This window comes from Oryzias melastigma, linkage group LG18, assembly GCF_002922805.2.
Source record: "Oryzias melastigma strain HK-1 linkage group LG18, ASM292280v2, whole genome shotgun sequence".
In the NCBI taxonomy this organism is placed as follows: Eukaryota; Metazoa; Chordata; class Actinopteri; order Beloniformes; family Adrianichthyidae; genus Oryzias; species Oryzias melastigma.
In genome coordinates this window covers 5,557,770-5,579,237 of record NC_050529.1, presented here as the reverse complement: position 1 = coordinate 5,579,237, position 21,468 = coordinate 5,557,770, and the positions used below count along the sequence as shown (strand labels likewise).

General features: G+C 35.4%; 2 protein-coding genes across 3 annotated transcripts in view; one reads left to right on the top strand and one right to left on the bottom strand.

Moving 5' to 3' along the window:
- Positions 1–5,742: 5,742 nt before the first annotated feature.
- zgc:77880 (zf-DHHC domain-containing protein) lies at positions 5,743–14,598 on the bottom strand. The gene is made up of 9 exons (XM_024288216.2): positions 14,081–14,598; positions 12,126–12,214; positions 11,615–11,688; positions 9,434–9,546; positions 9,277–9,338; positions 8,525–8,645; positions 8,366–8,438; positions 6,232–6,400; positions 5,743–6,163 (listed from the first exon to the last, which is right to left on the bottom strand). The coding sequence occupies exons 1-9, from the start codon at positions 14,203–14,205 to the stop codon at positions 6,072–6,074; spliced, it is 918 nt and encodes a 305-aa protein (XP_024143984.1). The 5' UTR covers positions 14,206–14,598; the 3' UTR covers positions 5,743–6,071.
- Positions 14,599–15,349: 751 nt separating this feature from the next.
- Positions 15,350–21,468, top strand: part of stk26 (serine/threonine protein kinase 26) — a 38,577-nt gene continuing 32,458 nt past the window's right edge. For both annotated transcript variants that reach the window (XR_004949614.1, XM_024288215.2), the window contains exon 1: positions 15,350–16,022. Coding sequence is in view for 1 of the 2 variants with exons in the window: in XM_024288215.2 (XP_024143983.1) it covers positions 16,002–16,022 (21 nt within the window). In the remaining variant the exon portion in view is untranslated. The remainder of the gene's footprint in view (positions 16,023–21,468) is intronic.

The window sequence follows — 21,468 nt, the reverse complement described above, 5'->3', positions numbered from 1 at the left end:
TGTGTTCGGCTCAACTTTTTCAGTCAAAGTGGTTTGAAAAACATTTTTCACAATAAAAGTCGTCTGTCTGAGGTGGTTTCCAAAACAAAAGATTATTTAAAGCAAAAAAAAAAAGAAAAACAAACAAATCCTCTCTAACAAACATTCTTCCCTGCTGTCTTGACCCATAAAAAACACATTTTCTTTAAACTTCATCTTATAAAAGTCTCCTCTTTGTGATTTTAACTGACAGTTCAGTGGTTTAAAGCTAACGAGCGCGCCCATCAGTCAACAGAGGTAAGTAAACACAAGTGGGGAAAAAAAAATGTCCATTTTGAAATGTTATTTCAATCATTTTCTCAGGATTGCTCTTGCAATTCAAAATAAATAATTACCACAAACTCACATTTACACTAATGTAAGACTCTTTAATAGGAATATAGGGAAAAAAATCGTGTGAGCGATATATCGCGATATTTCATTTGGTGATACTTGTATCAATTTTAAATGGTGACAACACGATATTTAATAAATTATTTATGAGCGTCCTTCAGCGTCTTACGTTTGTTCTCCACCTAAACCCCGACCAATAGTTGGCAGCATATTGAGTCTCTTTGAGCAGCTCTATGCTGCGACAAAAACAACAACAAAATATCGCGAAAACCAGCTTGTGTTAAATGTTCAGTCAATCTCACGATTTTTTGGTTGTTTTGAGTACTACTTAGTTTTACTTGGAATAGGTACCAAACTTAAACTCTGTGCTACATCACTGCTAGTATCTCAAATAATCGCAGATATTCTGGTATTGTTGTAAAATAGATCGCGATACGTGTCCTGAGAAACATATTGGGATATGTATTGTGAGACACATTTTGGGATGTTATCATAAGACGCATATCGGGATACATATCGTGAGAAACGTATTGGGATACCTATCGTGAGATGTGTATCGGGATACGTATTGTATCTTGAGACGCGTATCGGGATGCGTATTGTATCGTGAGACCCGTGTCAGGATACGTATCGTATCGTGAGGGGCCAATCAGGATACAAATTGTATCGTGAGACGTGTATCGTATCATGAGACGCGTATATGGATACGTATCGTATTGTGAGACACATATCATATCATGAGACGCGTATCTGGATATGTATCGTATCGTGAGACACGCATCGTATCGTGAGACACGTATCGTATCATGAGACACATATCGGGATACGTATCGTATCGTGAGACACGCATCGTATCGTGAGACACATATCGTATTATGAGACACATATCAGGCTACGTATTGTATCACCAAACTCTCCTGCCAATACACACCCCTACCCTACTATATGATTTTAGAAATAAAACATTTCAAACCTGGACTTTTCTTTTACCCAGACAATGAAATAAAGCAAAAATATTTCAGTAACTTTCCCTTCATGAAAATTGCACATCATCAGCAAAATAAACAACTTTGTATGTAAACAAGTGAACCAAAGTTGAGTCATGAATGTCTCTGTGAGAGCAGCAGCGAGTCGTTCCGTCTTTTAAATAAGTTCTTGGTCCAACAAATTTTTTTAAATCAATAAATATTCATGTGAACCCAAATTCACACTATGAATAAATCGGTATGCCAACATAAATTTAAGGTTAGTATTAAACTGATAAAGGTAAATTTTATACTGATTTTTTTTTAATTAAAGATAAAAACAAAAGCTTTTATTCAAAGTTTTATTTGAAGTTCTGCTCTGTGTAACAGGGAGAGGAGCGTTAGCAGTTTTATGCTAGGTTAACAACGAACGTGACTGGCGCACAAATTTACGTCAGAATTTTGACGCAATGCACGATTGCCTGTCATGTACGATGACTTAACGTTGAAACTGGACGCACGGATCGCGTTGGGCGTGAACGTAGCATAAAGGACACAAACGTTTACACGGTTCTTGCTGCACTCTTGAGGTTGAACACGTTTAGTCAAAATGATTTTTTGCTTTTATCGCTTCTTATTGCATTTTGGTAGGAACATGTTATTGTTACGCAAATACTGAAGCCCTTTCACCGAGTTAACTTCACCCAACACCTTTTGTTCATCCTTCAGACTTTTTTCGTAAAAATTAGCTGAATTTACCCTTTGAGCAGCTACACATTTTAACCAAACAACAGAATGAGACTTAACGTTTTAAATCAGCAGATCTTTTCTAACAGTTCACGACTGCTCTCCAACAATCACAACCAACATCTTTTTTAACCTAAAAAATAAAAACATTTTGTAACACAAAGGCAGTCCAACCATCAGTTCCCGTATTTGTGTCCTTTCATGATTTATCTTAACTTGTTTTTAAATAGATTGTACGATTAAAGCACTTGCATATTGAGAATTACAGTTGAGCCCTGGTTGGAGAAACGATTCAAATGAACACAAACACAAAACTGCCTCTTTGAGCTTTCTTATCAGTTTGACCTAAATATCTACATTTTCATATAATTTTTTTAAACTTTTTTTTTAAACCAGCTAAAGGTTCAAATTCCCCATTTTTTGTTTAAAAGGTATAAAAATTTGAGTTTACTTACATTTTTAGTCAACAACACAAATATGATTCTAGGCTTGGTGCAAAAGGTACAAATATAAACACAAATAACAAAAAAATGAAGAAACCAGTGACTGGAACTTTGCTGGATATGTAACTGAGCGTTAGCTAGCTAGCTAGAGTAGCCTTTATTTCAGGTTATTAGTGAGCTGATGTCTCAATGTCTGAAAATGTTACTTTTATGCTCTTCAAAAACTTTCATAATTTGTAATAAAAAGGGCTAGAAAAATATTAGCTTAAAGAAGCTAGTTAGCAAAAAAGCGCTACGAGTAAAATCAGAAAGGCTAATTCACAACTGAGAATTACCGGTAGTGTAGTTTAGGCATTGTAGTACAAAACATGCTAACTTTAAAATAATGTTTAACTAGTAAAATAATGTGTTAAGAGGAAGATAAAGACAAAATGATGCTAGCTAGATAATGTTTTGTTTACTATCTCTTAGTGTAAGAATATGTGTAATTAGCAAAGGTGTTGTAGTGGCTAAAAGAGATTTAAATGTAAAAAAAAGAGAGACTGGATGATAGATTCATGTTGCAAAAAAATGGTTTTACTTGAAAAAGCATTGTGCTTATAAAAAGTAAATGTGCTAAGCTAGCATCAGTGTTTTCTTAAAAAAGCTAAAAATGCTAAGCTAGCATCTGTGTTATACTTATAAATGGTAAAAATGCTAAGCTAGCGTCCGTTTTACACTTATAAATGGTAAAAATGCTAAGCTAGCATCTGTTTTACACTTATAAAAGGTAAAAATGCTAAGCTAGCATCAGTGTTATACTTATAAAAGTTAAAAATGCTGAGCTAGCATTAGTGTTATAAAAGCTAAAAATGCTAGTATGTGGAATTTCTTTGTTTTTACGGTTTTTATGGAGTTGTTAGGCAAAAGCTCCTGTGAACTGGTAATTTCTTGTCCTAATCAGGCACTAGAAATGCTAACAAAATGCTAATAGCTAGCTAAAAACTGATTTTTAGGGAACAAACCTACTATGACCACCATATTTCTACTTTAAGAAAATTAAAGAATTTCCCAATTGAGACGAACTGGCAATCTGATGAGGGTGTACCCCGCCTTAAGTATTTGGGATAGGCTCCAGCAACCCTGTGACCCTGAAAGGAGTTAAGCATGTTTGGAAGATGAAGTTGATGAAACTAATAGTGAATAGTGAACGTGTGTTTGGTACTAGTGACATTTCTAGTAACAAAAAGATGTTTTATATGATGTATGGGGAATAAAATGTAGAGCTACACAAAGCAAAGAGAAAGCAGTTAAATGAGAGCTAACAACTGATAGTTCAAAGCTACAGATGCCTGTTAATAGTTAATGAATCATTATTGGATTTTTTTTTTAATTCAGGTAAATATCCAGCAAGTTATAAGTCTTTACTTGCCAATACATTTTGTAAACATTTATTTCTGCCTCGTTTTAAAGTTAAATTAACATCTGAACGATAACAAACTACCACCCTGTTGTGTTTAGGATCCTTGAGAAGAGGCAGCAGGTTTGATTTCAGAGAAGCTTAAAGAGGCAGCTTTACTTAACACTTAAAAATACACAAATACTGGTAGATTCAACTCAATCTGAAAGCTACAAACAATAAATAACTTACAAGTCCCTTCTTGAATACGCCAAAACACTGACATTTTTTTGTGTTTTCGAGCAAATGTCACAGAGAAGTTGAGGTGATACAACGGGGAAAGATATTCTTCCATCTTCAGTTTATAAATCCCAACCGGCTGTCCTTGAAATGAGTGTAGAATCAGCCGGTGGATTCAGAGGCCCTTGGAGGTGTGTCAAACTCAAAGAAAATGTATGATCTTCATGTATCTTAAGTGTCCTGGTATTAAAAAATATGAAATTCAAGCAGTTATTTGGTTTGGACCCTTTAGTTGTGAACCTGAACTAAAAACTTTGACCTTTACAGTATGGGTCAGAAATGGTCAGATGTTGGACCCAGAGCTCCACCATGAATACTTGAACCAAAACTGTGGAGATTTGAAGGAACTTCCGGTTCTCTCCAAACAGAAGAAACTGCTTGTAAAGTTTTGTCAAGTTCACTGGAATTTGACTGATGCTGACCCAAAAACATCAGCTGGTTCATGCGACATCGCCACGGCAACAAGTGTTCTGTGAGGCTAGAATTACTGTATGTGTTTTTTTATTTTGGTCAAATTTAGGATCAGAGATTTTCTCTTTAGTGTTGACTATGTGTATTATAAAGAAGCGTATTTTGGGGATTATTTACTATTTTAGAACCAGAATTCTGAATAACCGCAAAGAAACTACTCATAAATAAAAAATAATAATAATAATAAAAAAAAAAGAGTACCAGCTTTACATTGAGTCACTGTTTTTATATGAGATAATAATAAATTAAAGAAAAATTAACTTCAGTGTATATCTAGGGCTGAGTTGATAAAATCAATAACCCATTCTTTAAAATATGAATCCATTTAGCACATAAAACTAAAGTCCGCTAGCTTGATGCTAACGTTTAATGGGATTTCCCATAGGACGGCTAATGCTAACGCTCGTTTAAACACACATTTCTTTCTAAATGAACATCTTTATCTACAAGAATTTGTTTTAATATTTTTTTTAAAGTAACCATTTGTGTTCTAAAAGTTTTTTGCTAATACTTTCTTCTTCTTCTAGATTAAGGTGTAATGCTATAGCGCGATCGCCACCTAGTGGCCAAACTGAACTGTCCTCCTGGAGAGGCAGAACAATGTTTACAATGTTAATGATCTGAACATTTTAGTTAGAACCATGTTATTAATACTATTAATAATCTCATTATTTCACTGATACTTTTTAACAGTAAGTGAACTGGATCAGATTAATATAAAGAGATTTAAAACATAAAATAGATTATTAATGTAATTCTTAAGAAATGTGTCTAAATGTATAAAATTGAATTAAATCAAATTGAACTGAGTGGATCAAAAGAATAAAAAAAAATAGAATTTAATTGTTTCTGGAAATTATTATTGAAACCCATCGATAGCATTTATTGATCTGTAACACTTTCAGTGCAGGTTTTTACTATTAATTGTTGTTTTTATGTCCCTTTTAAGGCAAAAACTTGACATTTTGAACATGATTAAATGTCTTTTAAATTCTAATGATCAAATTTAGTTCAGCATTTTAAATATGTAGATTTTGGGACATTTTCATGAATCAAAGTCTTTTTATTCAAGTGGTATATCTTTTATTATGTTAACCGATGTGCGTCTTTATGAGGTATTTTGACAGATTACTTTAGAATCGTCTTTTTTTTTACATTCAAGTCTAAAACCGTTTTTATAAAAACTCTTGGAGAACGAATCAGTCAAATTCCAGTGAGCTGCAAATACCAAAGGAGCTGCTGGTTAGTACAGATCAGGACCGTCGGCGAGCTTTTCCCGGTGAGTCTGACATCAGAGTCATTCACTCGTCCATAAACACACTCTCTCTCCTCCGTCACCATTTGCTTCACTCTTCCCTCTGATTGAAGATAAGACACTGCTCCACGGCCTGGAGCTCAGACGTCGTAGTTGGGCAGGGCGGAGTAGCTGATTCCTCCAACAGACGGAGGGCTGTGGTGGAGCGGAAGCAGCCAGCAGAAAACTGAACCTGAACACACAGGAACTGCGTTTCAGTGACGGTTTCAGAGCAGGAAGGGCTGAAAACACGGATCCCACCTCGACCGAAGACCTCCCGCAGGAGCGCCAGTTTGGGTTTGCGGGTGTGTGGGGGGTGGTGGGACTGCGGCGAGGACAGGGAGGATGAAGATGAAGAGTTCCTGTCCTTGATCATCAACCTGTTCTTCATCTGCTCTATGGGAGTCTCGTCGGTGATGATGGAGACCAGCTGAGGGAAGACCAGACTCTGTTACGTGAAGACGCTGAAGCCCCGCCCTGTTCATCCATTCACCCACCAATGAGGACAGAGCTATCATGCTAGTCGCTAACCAAACCAACGTGGAGTTTAGTGCCCAAGAACACTGTGTCTCGTTTATTTTGGACATGATCACAAAAACAAGTTAGCTAGCTTAGCAGTAAGCTAAGCAGCTGTTAGCTTGTTAGCTTTTCTCCTGTTGTCTTAGCGTCCTACATTTTTGTAATCCATGTAAATATTTAATTCTTCTTATTTATTTATTTATATAAACATATGTAACATATCTAAACATTGCATTTACCGTGTAAATATTTAAAAAAAACATTGTAATTGTAGTTAGTGAAGCAGCTGTTAGCTTGTTAGCATTTTTCCTGTTGTTTTACCATCTTTAATTTTTGTAATTTATGTAAATATTTAAATGTTCTTATTCTTTTATAAAATAAGTGTATATAAAATATGTAAATATTCAATTTAGAGTGAATATGTAAAAAAATGAGGGTGTTTGTTTTATTTTAGCATGCTAGCTTGCTAAAATTGATAGCGAAATCATCAGTCAGCTCTTAAAAATACATGTATTTTTTAATAAAATGTAGAACTATTACATGTCTTTTAAGAAATTACTTAAATTATAATAATAATAAAATTATAGCAATTAATTTATTACTTGTTAGAGAAAAAGAAACATATTTTTCTTATTTATTAAAATGCTAATTTGTCATAGTTTTTTAAACTAGTTTTGCTTGTAAGCATTATAAATGTTCATTATTAATAATGAAAAAAGAAGAATATTTATGAAAGAAACTTAAAGATAAATATATTTTCTTTAGCATTTTTTCCCCTTTTTAGCAGGTTTGTTTATGCTAGCTATTTAGCAAAAACAAGCTAAACAGCTAGCTACATTTTCAGATGTTAGCACTGTTTCTGTTCTCCTATTAGTATGAAATAAATTCTTACAAAACTAATTTACTGAACTGAGATAAAAAAATTTCTTAAACATAATAACAGATAAACACGTTTGACTACAATCAGTTTCATCTCGTTTTAGCTTCTAGCTAAGATTTTTTACTAAATTGTCTAAAAATGCAAGTGAACCAGAAAGAACAACGATTTAACAATGTTTATTATTATTGTTATTTATCACAAGAGAAATTATTTTAAATCTGAAAGTTTTTACTTGTTAGCTTGATGAATGAATTTTTTGGCTCAGTTATTGCAGTGGAAGTTTTAAACATTTGATAAATAACTCAAGTTGGAATATTTCTGAGTTTAGTGGCGCAGTGAAGAAATTAAGAAATTAAATTACAGCGATCATTTTCCATTGTGCTTTGATTCATTTATAGAAATAATTGTTGCTATGTTTCCTTTTAAAGAAATGTCTTAATTTGATCATATTTCTAAGAAATTATGCTAATTTGTATTATGTACAAATGAAAAATAAAACTATTTTTATGTTATATTGAGATTAAAGTTATTCAGAAAGTACAGACATATTTATAAGATATAATTTGTAATTATCTGTATTGATATAATCGTTCTTATTGATCTTGTCTCTTCCACAGATCCCTCTGCAGACAAGTTCTTCAGTTTTTGAAACTCATTAAAGTTTTCTGAAGAAGCAGCTAAAAATTAACCCAATAAAATCTTTCTAAAAAACATGAAGGAATGTTTTTCCTGGAGTTTATAAAGTTACAACATTTTATCAAGCATGACTCACTGGTTAGGATGAAACATTAAATATCTTTCCACGTTGTAAAGTTACTTTAGGACACCTTCATTAAGAGTTTGAAACTTTAGTTGGCGGTTTGCTTCATTGTAGTTACTGTAGAAGAAAATATGTTTGGTTGACTGAACCCAGAGTATCAAGAGTATCTTAGGATCATTTCGTCTCTTCTTGGCCAGAAAATTGTGATATTTTTGAAGAAAAAACGAGCTGTAAACCTGATCGTAGAAGATGACCATGACGAAGACTCCGAACAACACGGACTCCACCAGGAGGATGATGTAATGAGCTCTGAGAAGAAGACAACACAAGGAAAAATTCATATTTATGATTTAAAATAAATACATAAATAAATAACAAGTGGGGTCTTCACTCACACTATCAGGTGTTTGCTGGGCGTCTCCTCTCCTTCTTTTTCTGCACCGCCTTCTCTCTCGTTGCGTATCCTCCACACCCACGCCCAAACCACCAGCACCATGGAGTACAGGCTGGCCATGCCTGCGGAGGGGCGGAGTCACGAGTTCAGAGCGAGTACAACGGAAGTTACCAACTGCAAGCATCGCTTTTATTCTGAAGGATCAAATGTGATATTTAACGCTTTTTATTAAATGATGCACAACGAACACAGCTCTGTATCAGCTGGTTTTAGAGGCGGAGCTTAGGGGAAGTTTTCTTTATCGTAAGAATAATGTTTGTAGTATAGCATTAGCATGCTACATCAGCTCCAGCTACAACAAAAGAAACTTGATAAGAATCTACAACCAAATAAATTCACTTAAGGTTGAGCACTTTTACTTAAACATAATTTCATCTTGGAGAAAAAAAAAATTTTGAAGTAAGCAGCCTCCATTAATAGTTTAGCTTTAGCATGCTACATCAGCTCCAGCTACTACAAAAAACCTACGCTGCCATCTAGTGTATTTGTAGATGTACAGAGGAAAATCAATACGGATGTAAATGACAAAGACATTTTTTCTAAAATGAACAAACACTATCATGGTAGCTTTAGCAGGTGTAGCATGGAGCGTAAGTTAGCTAACACGTTGGTTGCCATGTTAGCTTAATCTTCCATTGTTTGGTCAGTTTTTAAGCTAAAAAGTATAATCCAGTCGTAGTTTTTTAAACTCACCAGTGTAGAAAAGGAACTGGATGAAATACTTCTGGTTTAGTTCCCCGACACAATTATTGATCCTAAAAAAAGCAATTAAACAAACAAACAAACAAATAAATGAAGCAGTACAGATATCAAACAGCAGTTCCTCCAGGAGTCTGAGGAGTTTCCTCACCAGGGGCAGTGATGGTCCATGCGGCGGATGCACCTCTGGCAGACGCGGCAGTGGTGCGCTCTGGGAGGTCTGTAGGTTTCACAGCGGCTGCAGACCGTCCAGCCCTCACAGCCCTGGAATGAGTCCACGACTACAGATGGGCTTTAACATATCCATTTACCAACCGTCCATTAAAAAAAAATAAACAATCATCGTGCATCCTTTAGGGATATGTGTCAAGTCAAGGCCTGGGGACCGATTTAATTCTATCCGGCCCTCCAGATTATTGTATTTTATTGTTATTAATGACCCAATGTTATCTATATACTATTATGAAGAGTAAAATCTTGAAAGTTAATTAAGGTTTAAGTTAATTTAATGGTGAATAATATTCCCGCCTTTTTATTATTCATACTTATGTTAAAAAGTTACAGATTTGGAGTTGTAAAAATTAGCATTCTGCTAGCTTTTTGGACTATTTTGGCATTTCCTAAGATTTTTTAGGCTGTTTTGGAGTTTACCTAATATTTCAGCTACACGCTAACTGTTTTGGCTAATTTAGGTTTTTTTTTTAAAGTTTTTAGGCTGTTTTTGGAGTTTAGCTAATATTTTAGCTATATGCTAGCAGTTTTGGCTTAATCAGGCTTTTTTTCAGTTTTTTAAGGTTATTTTGAGGTTTAGCTATTTTTTCAGCTACATGCTAGCTGTTTTGGCTAACCTGGGTGTATTTTTTTTGTTTCTTTCTTAGGCTAATTTGGCATTTAGCTAATATTTTAGCTATATTTTAGCGTTTTTGGCTAAATCAAGTTTTTTTTCAAGTTTTTTGGGTTATTTTGAAATCTAGCTTTTTTTCAGCTACATGCTAGCTGTTTTGGCTAACCTAAGTTTATTTATTTTTTTATGTTTTTTAGGATAATTTGGCATTTAGCTAATATTTTACCTATATGCTAGCGATTTTGGCTAAATCAGGCTTTTTTTTTCCAGTTTTTTAGGTTATTTTGAGGTTTAGCTATTTTTTCAGCTACATGCTAGCTGTTTTGGCTAACATAAGTTTATTGTTTTTTCCTTAGTTTTTTAGGCTAATTTGGCATTTAGCTAATATTTTACCAGGGTTTCAACTTCAGTTGTTTTAGCTATCTGCACTAGCATCTTCAGCTGCTAAATTCAGCTTACAGCATTCACACTAGCATATATCCAGTTCATAATTATGTTAAAAAGTTACAGTTTTAAAGGTTCAAAAATGTAGTTTTAGAGTGTTCAATATATGTTTATCCTGTTCGTCCCGCGACCTAAAGGTGTGATTATGCGATTGAATTTGAAACTCCTGCTTTAAGGCTAGTTCGTTTATACTTTACTAACAGAAAACATGTTTTTTTGATTATTTATAATTATTGAGAGTATTACTAACTTTGGTACTGAATGTTAATTTTTTTTGTTTGATAAGGAAAGTAAATAAAAGTTTACCTAGAACAAAAAACAACAAATTATAATTAATATTATATATTATTTGTGACGTCAGCAAGTCCTAAAGTAAATTAAACTAGTTTTCTTTTTGCTGTAATAGACAGTCTAAACATAAACGACATTCTGGGTGCAACTACTCAAAGATTTTAAATGTAGCTTTATACAAATAAACCTAAAATTCTATTGAGATAAAGGAGAAGTGCAGCTGTTAGGATTTAAATCCTGATATTCTGAGATAAACGTCATTTTAAGATGATGATTTTGAAGTTTAACCCTGGAGAACAAAAGAAAACTTTTAGTCTGAGCTTTTAAAGTTACTTTGACAAAAAGTTCATTTTGGGTAGAAACCAATTAACAGCGACCAAAACAATAAAAATACATCTTAACTAAAAAGAGAAAAGTCTCCAAATTTGACCCCAAGTTTAGGGATCTAAATGCATCTAAACTTAACTAACCCGTAGTGATTAGAAAGACTTTAGACTTTATGAAAAAAAAAAATTTACAAAGCCCTAAAAAACTTCAAAATCGAAGAATTTTTTTTTTAATTTGTTCCTTTTCTGCACTTAAACTTCAGGAGTGAGTGTTGGTCGTGTGACGTCATGGTGGTTCTCTGGTTCTGGCACCGTACGCAGCAGAAACCAGGGTTGGATTACAGCCGCAGACGTCTGACGATTCGGTTACTTTGCAGAAACGCTCCTGAAGGGAGGACCGTTCGGTCGAGTGAGGACAGGAACTGACCCGCTCATTGATCCGAGTCGACTGGGAGCGCAGGTCCGAGAAGTCGATGGCCGTTTCAGGCAGAGGCACCATGCCTGTAAACAAAAGCAGCGCCACCAAAATGATGTGTTTTTCTCTTTACATAACAGGAGGAGGAAATTTGACTGCGCACAGATACTCGGTAATATAAATACTGATAAAAACAAACGCCTGAGAGGACAAATCCAGTTTATCAGGTTCTTTACTGAGCCGTCAGACCGGGTTTAATGCCAAATTTATGAGCTTTTTACACTCCAACGATAAGAGTTCGGCAGCTTATAAACACATTCCTCTGAAATCGAATGAAAAAAACGACTATTTCCTAAGAAAACTTCTAGAAAACTTGGAAACAAACTTTAATAGGACTCAATTCAAGAGCTGTGACGCATTCAGGAACCACACAAACAAAGTCCTCTGAAAGAGTTCCAGCGTCTGTTCTATTTAAGGAGAACCGGACGGACGGGATGTTAAAGGCTCTTCAGAGTTTACTCACCGGGATCTGAGAAGACGGCTTTGGAGTGGCAGGCCAGCAGCAGCAGCAGAATCAGGTTAAAGAAGGAGCCGTGGAGGGTGCACCACACGCTGGAGGGGAGAACACACACTTTAGCACCAAGAGACCCACAAACACACTGAAACAACACAAATACCTGTGTGAACATGTGACTCCAACATGGACGTTCTCAGTTAATTTGAATTTTGACATTCGGTGTAAAGGTTAAACAGGTCAAATTTGGAGTCAAAACAATAAAAAACAAAAGATACATACTATAAAAGATAAGATATCATAAAAGAAATTCAAATAATAAATTCTAAAAAGAAAAAAATCTATGTAAATTATATTTCTAGCTAAAGATATAATAAAATAAATTCAAATAATAAATTTTAGAAAGAAAAAAAAAGCTATGGAAATTATATTTCTAGCTAAATGTTAAAGCTAACCAAACTAAACTCCATTATTTTATTGTTTTGGGACCAAAGTATAATTAAAACATAATAACATTATTATTAGAAAAATAACTTTATTTTTATATATACTATGATATTATTACATTGTAAATATTTATTATTTATCAAATTTTAGTTCCACTGTAATTTCTAAACACGTTAAACACAACAAAAAAGGCAAAAAATGCAATAAATAAATGCTAAATGACCTTAAAAGCTGTAATTCTAAGAAGTAAATGTGCAAAAAACAAACAAAGAAAGAAAATCCAAAATAATAAGGAAAAAAGCTGAAAAAGAACAAAAGAAGTACACAAAAGTATTATCAACCAGCTAAAACTGCTAGCTAAAAAAGTGTTTTTTTTCCCCCCATACTGAACTAAAGTCTCAATAATTCTTTAACTATAAACACTTAAAAAAAACCTGATAAAAAATGAGCCAAAAGTAAAAAGAAATAGTAAAAACTAATTTTATTTAGGTCTGAGTTAGCTTAAAATACCAAAAATTATCATAAATTAGCTTGTTGCCGGGCAGAATATGGAATCTCAGTGTGAACAAACTGCCTAGATGATGTCATCACTGCTTTGCTTTTAAACCATAGAAACCTCATGATGTCACAAGTGGAACTGTCCAATCATTTCTCTTTTATCATTTAAGTCAACATGTTTGAAGTTTTTTTTTTTTTTCCTGTGGAGCAACAGTAGTTAAATAGAAATTCCTCTTTGAGTTGTAGGCGTTCATTTCCCATCATGCCCCGCGCAACTTCAAGCTAACATTAACTAGCAGCAAAAATAACCAGCATTATTGGAGCTATACAGTTGTAAAAAAATCTATATCCAAGTGCCAGCTCAGACGAGGAAAACCAAAATGTAAATGGATCTATTTGTCTACAACTTTATCAGAATGGAGCCAAACAGAAAGCTAGCTTGAAGTTAGCTTTTTCTAGGGGCATTTTTTTTTTAAAGAAATACCCAGAAGCGATTTTTTAATTTTTTTTGTACTCCATCAAGGGAGTAATGTTACAAGAAAAAAATAAAAACACAAAAAACACGTTTTTCATTTAACGTGTTTAGCTAAAATATGTAAAAGCAGGGCGTAAGAATCCGACCTGAACAAAAACAGACTTTTAACTCGTGTTCTTATCAATTGTTTTACTGATTTAAGTTTCAAAAATAACAACCCCCTTTACATGTTTGTGTGATTACTTAAAATACAGTATTTTTTATGACCCGTACATTATATTAATTTGAAAAATCGACGGATCCATAATGAAACAGTCAATAGTCGCATCCGCGAGGGACTGTTTACATCTGGATCCGCTCGTAAACAAAGCGCACGCGCACACTTCAAAACTTCACTACAAAAAATGAGAAGGTTTTTATGGGGGCGTTCATTTTCATGACAGGAGTCAAGCGGATGCTGTCAAATGAATGAAGCTCTGCCTCGAACCGACGACATATCGATGTTTTCAGAGCTCCGAGGAGCCGCAGACGCCGTCGTACCGACCTGTCGGAGTAGGTGGGGATGAGGACATACTGGATCACCACGTAGTCTGCGTAAAACACGCTGAAATAAGTTAAAATAAGGCAAATTACGCCGCACGGGTCCCGTTTACACCGCAGGAACGCCATCTTTTGTAGGGCTCCGCCCCTTTCTACCCGCTTCCTGTTGACGTCAGACTAAAACCTGATGGTGCCTTCAGGGACCGTCAAAAACGGCACAATATTACTTGAACCTTAGCGTCATTAATACGAAACATTACAAATTTAAAGTGGAATAGTAATTATAAAATTTTAACTCACAAACCATAAAAAAATACTAAAACTGGTAACAAAAAAAAATATAACTTTATATGTTTTGTTGGGTTCAGTCAATCAATCAAGGTCACACCCATTAATATGTCCAAATTAATAAAATATATATATAGATAGATATATGTGTATATTGATTGATTGATCTATAAACTAAAAGCCTGATTCACTCCAGACGTGGAACCGCTGCAGAACGAAGGCCGCCTTCATTCCGCGCCCTTGTTAACCTATGGTGTAGTTCACACTAAACGCGAAAGACAGCGTGCAGCAATAATTTCAGCATCTGGTCTATTTAATACGCGTGTGATCCGGGTCAATTCTGGCAGGATGTGATGCCAAAACACACGAGAAAATCCATCCAATTTTCAAAATATAACCAATTTTCACAATAAAATAATGCAAATGACAAAAGTGATCATATTTTTGTGTCTAAACAGACTTAAATAAACACACAATAAAACAGGCAGACACTGAGACACACACACAGATCAATGTAATGGGCTGCAGAGTGGGGGTGTCATTTTGGGTGTCTAAAAAAACAGAAACGCAGGTTGAATGCTGGTGTGAACTGGAGGTTAATCAAATACTGCGCTCACACCGCTTCACAGCATCCGTGTGAACCAGGCGTAGCTATGTAATTGACGTACATGAGGAACAACTTTGGACTGAACACTAACCCTTGGGGTACACCACAGGTTTAAAAAAAATGTAAACTAATACAGACTTCCTTTTATTAAGGCTTGGTGATAAATCGATTTTATAATGACATTAAAATTTGTTCAAGAAGTTTTTTGGGAAAATTGAAGCTAGCAAGAGGAGCTTATTGCCACAACAGCTACAATTTGGTTCAGTTTTGCGACGTGCAACAAGCTGCACACTGGAAAATGTCTGAAGACTACCAAAAGTTGGTGTATGACAAATTTGTTTCAACGCCCGAGAGAGACAGATGTACTCTACGAGATGCTTAAGCTAACGGCAAGCTAACTCCCGCATTATTTTACAAACCTTTTCGCAGTTTGTGCTTAAGATGCTAAAAAATATATATATATTCTCCAATTTGTATTATTTTTGTTTAAGAAAGTAAAGAAAAGAAAAAAATCGATTATAACCAGAAATTAAATTTGGAGTTAATTTTTTTTTTTACTTTTTGTTAGCTGTCGTCAAACTTTTTTAAAATTTAAAAGACTTCTGGATGGAACTCTGAGTTTCGGGGTTAGAAGTTCCTACCTGAACCTGAAAGCACCACGAGCTGTCCTTCAGGTAGGCAGGCAGGAACACAGGGAGGCGGTAAAAAAAAAAAAAAAAAAAATCCTCTCGTGCCGGCTCAAGTTGACGTCCGACGCTGAGGCTCCGCCCCCTTAGTGGGCGGGAACCACCTCGTCATTCTTCTGATTTGCTCGAGACTCTTTTTCTCCTGGCTCTGTCACTCTTTTCGTGCGTCGTTCGCTTAAGCCTGCCGTAAAGAGTCCGTCTTCCGAACCGGATAACGCTTTTTTACTCGAAGTTTCCCTCCGAAGTGTTCCGGTTGAGGATTCGAGACGAACCGCGGATTACAGAAAGGAGATAAAGGAGAGAAACCTGGAGGAAGTAAAGGGAGTTCAAACGTCGAAGTAACCATGGAGGTTCCTGGTATGCAGGTGAGTCGGAAGGTGCACGCGCGCCTTCGCCTTGCGAAAAAACCTCAAATAAACCGACGATTGAAGTATTGGCCAAACTTTTCTGATGCGTTTAGGGTCCCCTCAGTGTAAACGTAACCTCGTGGAAACGAACCGTGCGGGAACGGAAAGTTTCCAGAAAACTGAACAAAACACTTCACTTCTGGGTATTTTTCAACTTTAAAAACACTTTTTAGAAAAGTTTACTCTCAAACCGTGAATATTGTCCATGTTTCTTGCAAATTTTATCTTAATTGGTACTTTAAAGCATAAAATTGAACATATTTTGCTAAATTTAAAGCTGTCTCTTTAAGAACAAATTACCTGATAGAATTATTATTTTACTTTAACCCTTATGTTGAATTTGAGTCCAAATTGGAAGGGGTCAATATTTACCCCTTAACACAATATAAGGGTTAAATAACATTTCATTTGAAATGTATTGGAGTCCTAATGAAAACAATTGCAAATGTACTCTAACCTTTTATTGTGTTTGAGTCAAAATTGACCTTTTTTGACACTTTGAAAGCGGGTCAATTTTTACCCCAACATAATATAGCCTAAGGGTTGAAAAACATTTGATTTTAAGAGTCCAGGTCTTTTTAAAATCAATAATATTAAAATAATTACTAATTTACCGTAACCTTATATTGTGTTCATGTCAAAATCGAGCCCTTTTACTACTGTTTAAATGCGGGTCAATTTTGACCCAAACACAATATTAATCTTAAGTAAGATTGTCATTAAGTCTTAATGAAATCAATAATATTAAAAGAATTACAAATTTACTTAAACCCTTATATTGTGTTTGAGTCAAATTTATCCCTTTTCACACTTGAAAACGGGTCAATTTTGACCCCAACACAATAAAAGGGTTAAATGAGATTTGATTTTAACTGTATGTCTCAAAAAAAGTATTATCAATATACTTGCACTTTAACACGTATATTGCATTTGATTCCAAATTGACCAATGTTCACACTTGAAAACGGGTCAATTTTGCCCCAACACAAAAAAGATTAATTTGAATTTTTCGTATTATAGTCTTAATAGAATCAATAATATTAAAATGAATTACTAACTTATTTTAACCTTATAACCTTTACATTGTGTTTTAGTCTTAATTGACCCTTTATTAACACTAAATATGGGTCAGTTTTGACCCGAACACAATATTAGGGTTAAATAACGTTTGATGTTAGGTGTTAAAGTCCTAATTAAACCAATATTAAAATAATTACTAACTTGAGCACTTATGATGTGTTTGAGTCAATATTGACCCCTTTTGACACTTTAAATGTGGGTCCGTTTTGACCCGAACACATTAAGGGTTAAATAAAATTGATTTTACATTTTTAAGTCTTAATTAAATCAATTATATCAAAAGAATTATAGATTTAATTTAGCCCTTGTTTTGTGTAAGTGTTAAAATTGACCCCTTTTGCATCTTTAAATGCGGGTCGATTTTGACCCAAACACAATATTAGAGTTTGATTTGAAGTGTTTGAGCCTTAATAAAATCAATAATATTGTAAATATGATGCTCCAAATTGACAATTTAAATTAGCTGTTACACCACCTTTTGTTTTTTAGCTTATATGTTGCTTTATGAACTAAAACATCATTGACAATCATTGACGTATATTATAATTTAGACCTTTTCTTCCTGTTTGATTTGTTTCTGCAACTGCCGACAAAAACTACAGTTAAAGTTTTTGATGTGGTCAAATGTCTAAATTGATCATAAATGTATTTTTAATGCAGCTTATAGTTTAGTTTTTAATAGTTTCTTGGGTTTTTGTTGCTTTAACCTCCCTGGGTGTTTCTCAGTAATCTGGAGCCGGGCTTGTTTTTCTTTTAAGAAACCAAAACTTTCTCTGTGGTGACTTTAAATGCCGGGCTCGGCTTCTCCTTCAGCCTCAAGATGTTTCTTATCTGCAGGCTGTGTGCGTCTGATATCCCGTCTTTCTATTGAGGTGACCTAATGGCACCTTTTTACCACCTAAGTGTTTCCATAGTGACTCACTGTGTTCTAACAGGGTATTTTTAGCTCTGGATATTTTATTTACTGGATTTTATAGGTTACAGATATGAAACTGGGTGTGACTGAGGTCGGGCAGGAGCATTTTTTTTGTTGTTTTTTTGCGACCATGTTGCCCGGCAGCATTAGTAAATGTTTTTATTGGACCTTCTGGGATTTTACAGCGCGGCCTTTCTTATAGCTTGAGCTTGAACATATGCCACGGGCCATAAAATGCAGTCGAGGATCGGCTCTTTGTGAATTCTGCCGTTAAGACAGGTGTGTTAGAAGAATGCTGAGGCCTCTGTTTCGCCTCCTGTTCGCCTGGCTTTCAGGTGTGTCTACCTGTGGGACCTGCTCCCTCTGCTTGCACTGTTAGTCCCAGGTGGGCGGGCCGGATGTGTCGACACAAACACACCTGACAGCTGCTGCGGCACCTTTCATTACCTTTTCAGGTCACTGACACGAGCCTCAGTAAATATTTTGAGGTTTAAAAGTTGAATAGGAAACAATTCAACACCAGTGTTTATAAAAAGTAATTTTTTAGGTCAATGCTTCATTAAATCTGCAATATTTAGGCTAATTATGTAACTAATTGATTTCTAATACCTCGCATAATGAAAGGATTTTCATCCTAGTGGTGTGTTAGTTATGCAAATCCCGTTTTTCCATAGACTACAATGGGAAATTTTTGGTGCAAAAAAGAAGATGGAGAACTGTTAGAGGTGAAACCCCAGGAAATGCACTCGCCAAAGCACGGAATGATGCAACTCTTTACAGAAAATACATCGTTTTTGCTGTAAACAGAGTTTGGAAAGCTTATTCTGTGAGGTAAAACGCGTCGCAGAACAAACACAGGAGTGGCATTTGTAATAGTACTGCTATGAATTACCTGTTTGTCATAATAATTTTATGACATTTTGACAAAAACATTTTTTTGATTAGACTTAATTTCACTTAACAAAATCTAAAAACTCAATGTTTTTTTTATAAGTTGAGAGAGGATTTTTTTTTATTATTATTATTTTTAATTATTAAAAGCTAACTTAGCGGGATATTACCATGGCAACCATATAGTTTTTTTTTTCTAAAAGAATTCTGAAGATGTTTCACTCACTCAAATATGTGTAAATGAATTGGTTCTTAGGACGAAGTATCCATGGCAAATAATTTAAAGCTTTTTCCCAAAGATATTGGAACATTTATTTACCTGCTGGAAAAAAAAGCGCAAGTTGTGTTGCCAACTTGGCTTTTTAGCAGAATATCACCATGGCAACCAAATTAAATTGTTTGTAAAATGTTTCACTTGCACAAAAATGCATAAATTGCGTTGCATACTCGGCTCTTGGCAAAATATCAAAATGTCAACCCATTTAAAGCTTTTTTCCTAAAGATATTGGAACATTTTCACTTGCGTAAAAAAAGGTAAATTGCAATTTGGCTCCTAGCAGGTTATCACCATGGCAACCATTTTAAGTTTTTGTTTTTTCTCTAAAGGATTACGGAAAATGCCTCACTCACCCAAAAATCAGTAAATTGTGTTGCAAACTCGGCTCTTCAAAAAATATCACCATGGCAACTATTTACCTTTTTTTTTTCTTTTTTTTTTTGTCCCCTAACAGATTTCTGAAAATATTTCACTTGCCCAAAATGTGTAAATTGAGTTGAATTAGCAGGTGAATTAGCAGGTTATCTCCATGGAAACAACTTAAAGGATATTGGAAGTGTAAATTGCTTGGATAACTCGGCTCTTAGCAGGACATCACCATGGTAACCACATTAGTTTTTTTGGGGGGAAAAGTTTCACATGCGTAAAGTGAGTCGCTAACTCGGTTATTGGCATCATATTACCATGGCAACAATTTAAAGTTTTTTTTCCCAAAAGATATTTGAACATTTTTCACTTGTCCAAAACTGAGTAATTTGCGTTGCTAGCTCGGCTTTTAGCAAGACATCACCATGGCGACCTTATTAAGTTTCTTTTCTACACGTCATTAGAAGCTTGTTTTTTATTTATTGGATCTCAGTAGAACATTATTTATTGATCAAAATAAACTCCAGTCTTACTTCAGATGTGGACTTCTTAAAACTACAAAATAAAAGCATGGCTTCAAATGACCCTGGATGAGTAACAGAAGCTTCTTTCCTTCCTCTTCGCCATCTCTGGACGCCGTTGTGAAACCTCCTCTGCAGTTCCTTAAAGCTTGTGTTGTTGTTTTTCCCAGCCGTGACGGATGCCGCGCTCTGGATTACATAACCCTGCAGAAAATGATCCCCGTTTAATATCTGAACTGTGACATTCTCGCACAAGTTTCCCAGCTGACTCCATTATTTACAATGCACATGTGCACTGCTAGAATGAAGCTCATTGTTGGACTGTAACATTTGCTGCCTGCAGCCACATTTCCTTGTATCAGCTCATTCAGGGGATCTCTCAGCATGTTCATCTGCTGTTGCCTTTTGGATGGAGACCATGAAGAGTTAAATGAAGGCAAAACCTTACGGTGGCCGTCAAGGGTCACAACACTTTAAGGTCACAACGGAACACTTTAGGGTCACAACACTTAAGGGTCACAGTGCAACACTTAAGGGTCACAACACTTTAGGGTCACAACGGAAAACATTAGAGTCGCAACGGAGCACTATAGGGTCAGAACGCAGTACTATAGGGTCACAGTGCAACACTTTAGGGTCACAACGCAGCACTTTAGGGTCACAACGCAACACTTTAGGGTCACAACGCAGCACTTTAGGGTCACAACGCAGCACTTTAGGGTCACAACGCAGCACTTTAGGGTCACAACGCAGCACTTTAGGGTCACAATGCAACACTTTAGGGTCACAACGCAGCACTTTAGGGTCACAGTTCAAAAACTTTAGGGTCACAACGCAACACTTTAGGGTCACAACGCAACACTTTAGAGCCACAATGCAACACTTTAGGGTCACAACGCAGCACTTTAGGGTCACAGTGCAGCACTTTAGGGTCACAACGCAACACTTTAGAGTCACAATGCAGTACTTTAGGGTCACAACACAACACTTTAGGGTCACAGTGCAGCACTTTAGGGTCAGAACGCAGTACTATAGGGTCACAGTGCAACACTTTAGGGTCACAGTTCAAAACTTTAGGGTCACAACGCAACACTTTAGGGTCACAACGCAGCACTTTAGGGTCACAGTTCAAAAACTTTAGGGTCACAGTGCAACACTTTAGGGTCACAGTGCAACACTTTAGGGTCACAGTGCAGCACTTTAGGGTCACAACGCAACACTATAGGGTCACAACACTTAAAAAAAAACTCTGAAGTGTAAGGACAAAAGGAGCTTTTTATTTTTAATAGTTAAAATGAATGTGATGAAGTAAGGGGTTTTTACCGTGTTGATAAGGGAAACGACCCGTCGAGT